The sequence below is a fragment of the Penaeus monodon genome, chromosome 11 (genome assembly GCF_015228065.2).
Source record: "Penaeus monodon isolate SGIC_2016 chromosome 11, NSTDA_Pmon_1, whole genome shotgun sequence".
Taxonomy (NCBI): domain Eukaryota; kingdom Metazoa; phylum Arthropoda; class Malacostraca; order Decapoda; family Penaeidae; genus Penaeus; species Penaeus monodon.
In genome coordinates, this window is record NC_051396.1 from 11,775,487 (window position 1) to 11,780,486 (window position 5,000).

The 5,000-nt window shown below is 36.0% G+C and overlaps 1 protein-coding gene across 1 annotated transcript in view; it reads right to left on the bottom strand.

Moving 5' to 3' along the window:
* Window positions 1–1,711: 1,711 nt before the first annotated feature.
* LOC119578459 (GATA zinc finger domain-containing protein 14-like) overlaps window positions 1,712–5,000 on the bottom strand; it is a gene marked incomplete at its 5' end in the record, with an annotated part of 82,369 nt that continues 79,080 nt past the window's right edge. Inside the window, 2 exon segments of the mRNA XM_037926038.1 lie at window positions 1,712–1,804; window positions 2,708–2,731. Coding sequence (XP_037781966.1) covers window positions 1,712–1,804; window positions 2,708–2,731 — 117 coding nt within the window.

A 5,000-nucleotide genomic window follows, 5' to 3' on the forward strand; every position in this document is an offset into this window, starting at 1 on the left:
TAAGTAGGGTATGGATATCATTTTCTGGTAAAGAGAGAGAAGAGTAGAAGTGATGAATGAGAAGAGAAAGATGAGGAGAGAGAGGAGAGAGAGAGAAGAGAAGAGAAGAATATATAAATATATATAAATATATATATATATATATATATATATATATATATAACAAAAACACACACAAACACACCCACACACACCACACCACACACACACACACACACACACACACACACACACAAGACACTATCAACAATATTATTAATGATATAATATCATAATATATATTATATATATAATATATTATATATAATATATACATGTATATATATATATTATATATATATATATATATAATATATATATATATATATATAAAGAGAGAGAGAGAGAGAGAGAGAGAAAGAGAAAGAGAGAAACTGAAAGACAAAGTAAGAAACAACACAAGGAAGAAAAATACAGAGAGAACAAAACAACAGAGCAAACAAGGAAGATGAAGAAAATAGCCAATTAATTCCATCTCTGTCTTGGATCCAATTAATCACTAATCAGATATTCCCAAAGTGATTAGCAGTGACCATTAATCTCTGACCAATAACAACTGATATTAATAAGTAGCTATCGTCACCTGGCTAGTTAGCTTTATCTAAAATTAGGCGTGAGACTGAGACTGAGTAAACTGAGAAAAGGGAAGAAGAGAGAGAGAGAGAGAGAGAGAGAGAGAGAGAGAGAGAGAGAGAGAGAGAGAGAGAGAGAGAGAGAGAGAGAGAGAGAGAGAGAGAGAGAGAGAGAGAGAAGAGAGAGAGATTGAAAGAAAGAGAGAAGAGAGAGAGAAGAGAGAGATTGAAAGAAGAGAGAAGAAGAAGAGAGAGAGAGGATGAAAGAGAGAGAAGAAAGAGAGAGAGAGAGAGAGAGGGGGGGGGGTAAAGAACATTCTAAGGGAGTGGAATAAGAAAATGTAATTTCGATTTCTTTATATACGATAAACGGATAATAAATTTATTGTATACACATTCTTAAGATAAGAACAGTAAATTGTGATGATGAAAATTATGATAATAATAATAACAATTATAATAATGATAATAACGATATAATGATGATAAAAATAGAATGGTGATAAAATAAAGAAAATAGTAATAACAATAATAACGGCAATAATAATAACAATAATAATGGCAATAATAATAACAATAATAATAATAAAAACAACAATAATAGTAATAATAGTGCTAATGCTACTACTAATAATACTAACGATAATTGTGGTAATGTTAAATACCATAATAGTAATAATGATAATAATGATGATTATTATTGTTGTTATAATATATACGATAATAATGATATTAGAAATAGTTATGATGATATTATAATAATGCTAATAATGATAAAGATAGTAATAATAATGATTCTAACTGTGATAATGAAAATTATAACAATAATAGTAATAACTAATAATGATGATACTGATAACCACTCCCAACGGAAAAAAAAAAGATCAGACAAAAATATAACAAAATTCATCCATTAACAAGAAGTAGAAGATGAAAACACACACACAATAAACAAAAACAAACACAAAAACAAAACAAAAAACAAACAAGCAAACATATGAGTAGCAGTAGTAAGCCAAGGTTCGAGTGAAGTTCAAATGAGGCAAGAAGTTCACTCGAACCCCGGAAGGAACGCAAGCAAAATCACTCGTCAGGCAGTTCTAAGGCACCCTGTCTTCAAGCACGGGTGTTCTCCTTGACTGCCTGCCAAGCCTTGTCCTCTCTGCAACACCTCCTGTTGAAATCCAATTCTCCTGATGGCCAGAATTGCATAGATTGCAAAGTTGAGGGGGGGATTGGCGGTGGGGGGAAGGGGGAAGGAGGTAGAGTGGAGGGTGGGGAGAGGGAAAAGGGGAGGGGGTAGAGGAGGAGGGGTATGGTATAAGGGGGGGATAGTTGGTGCAATAGGGTGAGGGGGTTGAAAGGGGGGTCTTGTGAGGTTGAGGGAGGGAGGAGTAGTATGAGGGTGGGGTGGGGGGAGGTGATTAGGTAGGGGTGTGGGGGTGTGTGGGGGAGTGGGGGGGAAGACGAGGAGTTGGGTAATTTCCCCCAATTTTTTTTCCTATTTACTTATTTACACATTGTCAACAATCACTATGACTTCCATTAAAGAAAAAATGCCTTTACTTCCTTGTACAATAGAAGGACGAAGGAAAGAGAACAGAATAAGAAAGATAATGAAATTAATGATGATAATGATGATGATAATAATTATTAGTAGTAAACCAGCAATAGCAACAACAAAAAGAACAATAAAAGCAACAACAGTAATAGTGCAACGAATTCTGATGATGATAGTAATGGTACTGATAATGATGCTGATAAACATAATACTGATAATAATAATCATGATAATGATAACAATTATATCAACGATTATCATTATTATCATTCAACAGCAGCGTAATAGTGACCGTGATACTACTACTAATAAAAACGATAATGATGAAAAATCATACAATATTAAGGTAATGATTATAATAGTGATAACAAATTAATAATAAGAATGATAATGACAATAATGATAATTATTATTACGATAATAAAGATCATAAAATAGATCATGATAATAATGATGATGATAATGATGATGATGATGATGATGATGATGATGATGATGATGATGATGATGATGATGATGATGATGATGATGATGATGATGATGATGATGATAATGATGATAATGGTAATAATGATAATAACATCCAAGATAATGATAGTAATAGTAATTATCATGATACAAATAATAATAACAATAATTATAATGATAATGATACTACTACTACTACTACTACTACCACTAACAATAAAAAAAATAAAAATAAGAATAGCAATAATAATAATAATAGTAATAATAATAATAATAATAATAATAATGATAATGACGGTAATAGTATTGATAATAAAAAATAATGATATTACTATTAATATTATTACTGTAATTATCATAATTAATATTATTATTCCTATTATTATTATCAACATTATTACTACTATTGTACCAGAGAATAGCAACTACTACTGATAGTTATAATGATAATGATGAAATTTATCATGATAGTAATGATAATAATAGAAATAATGATAACGAAAATGATACTAATGGTAATAATGATACTAATAACAATAGTAATAACATTAATAACAATAATAATAACAATAATCCTTATAATTCTAATAATAATAATGATAGTAACAATAACAATAACACCAATGGCTAACTCCGACGGGGAGTATCAAGGCCGTGAATATACGTAGCTTTATCCTTATGTATAGGTATCTCCAAATACTCTCATTAACTGAGGTCATGGCTCCTTTTGTCAGAACAGTCCATCTATTGACTTCCTGGCCTGACAGCCCAGAAACATGGACTGCACTACCAAGGCATGTAAAGCTCTTTGTGACTTCACCGTCTTCTCCATAAGCATGTATTGACTGAACAGGTTCCCGTAACAGGCACCAAAATCCTGGATCTTGGTCTTGGTCCAGGAGACCTCTAAACCCAAGGGCTACGCCTCATTGGTGAATGCATCAAGGGTTGCCACCAACGATTCCAGAGACTCAGATAGGATAGCAACATCGTCAGGAAAATCAAGTTATGAGACCTTGATATTGCCCGGTGTTGCTCTACATTTCCAGTCCATGCAAGTGCTGAAAAAGTGTTGGTGCAAGGACACAGCTATGTCTCAGAGAAAAGAGAGGAAGGAGCTTGATAGGCCCTCCCCACACTTTACAGCACTTTCAATACCAGCATATAGGTTTGCTATCAATCCAAAATTCCGTGTCGGATCTCCAGTAGTGATTGGCAGTGTTCCGAGTCAAATGCCTTCTTTAGGTCAATGTAAGCTGCAAGCAACCCGCGACCAAACTTATGTTGGCTTTCCTCAATAGTTCGACGCACTATGATGCAATTTATTATGGTTCACCAGGAGTGAATCCAGGCTGCTCCAGACTCTGGTGACTTAGTAGGTGGTCACAGAGACGTTTCAGTGAAAACCTTGCCCGGTATATTGAGCAGTATGATACTACAGTTGTTACTACAGTCTAAGTGATTCTCCTTCCCCTTCAAGAGAGGGATGGCCACACCCTCAACAGGTCCGGGGAACCTGCTCTGGCTGCCATCAGGACAGTATGCAACCCCTGTGCCGTAAGTTCACCCCCGGCATTTAGCAGTTCGGCAGGGATATCACATATGCTTTTCCCACCCTTTAGCCTAGAGATCGCCGCCCTAATCTTAGATAGGGTAGGAGGTTCCTCGCTGATGGGGGGGTCCGGCACAGGTATTGTGACACAACTTGCATCCAGACTAACTGCTGGGGGTCTACCTGGTACAGCTGCTCAAAATACTCAGCCCAACGTTTATGAACCACAACGTGATCTGAGATGATCTGTCCATCTACTGAGAGGAAAGCTCCCATCTGTAAGGAGGGCTTGGAATTCAGTTTTCTCAGAGCTTGGTAGGCAGGATGATGGTCATTTACCAGTGAATTTACATCTGGGGGGAGGACAACTGGCAAGAACCACCTCCCTCGACCTGCTCGTTAACCCCAGAGGATTGAGAGGCAGGAGCCAGAGCTGTCCACACGCTGGGGGGCCATGACTTCCTGCTACTCCGAGATATCCTACAGTTTAGCTTGGGACCGCTAGGTGGCCAGTTTTCATGGGTGGCCAAGATTAGACAATGCATGTCTCGATGACGGAAAGGCTGTGAACTGGCAGGGGATGCTTATACAGAGCTGCTCCCTTTTTCGCACTAGCCTAGCCAGCGATGGCATCTGTAAGCGAGAAGAAATGCAAGCTCTCAACACTATATAGCCTAACACATCATCACTTCACATTACCTTGTCAATAATAATGATAATGGTGATGATAATAATAATATTGATAATTATGATAATAATAATAGTAATGATAATAATGATAATGGTGATAGTAATAATGATAATGGTG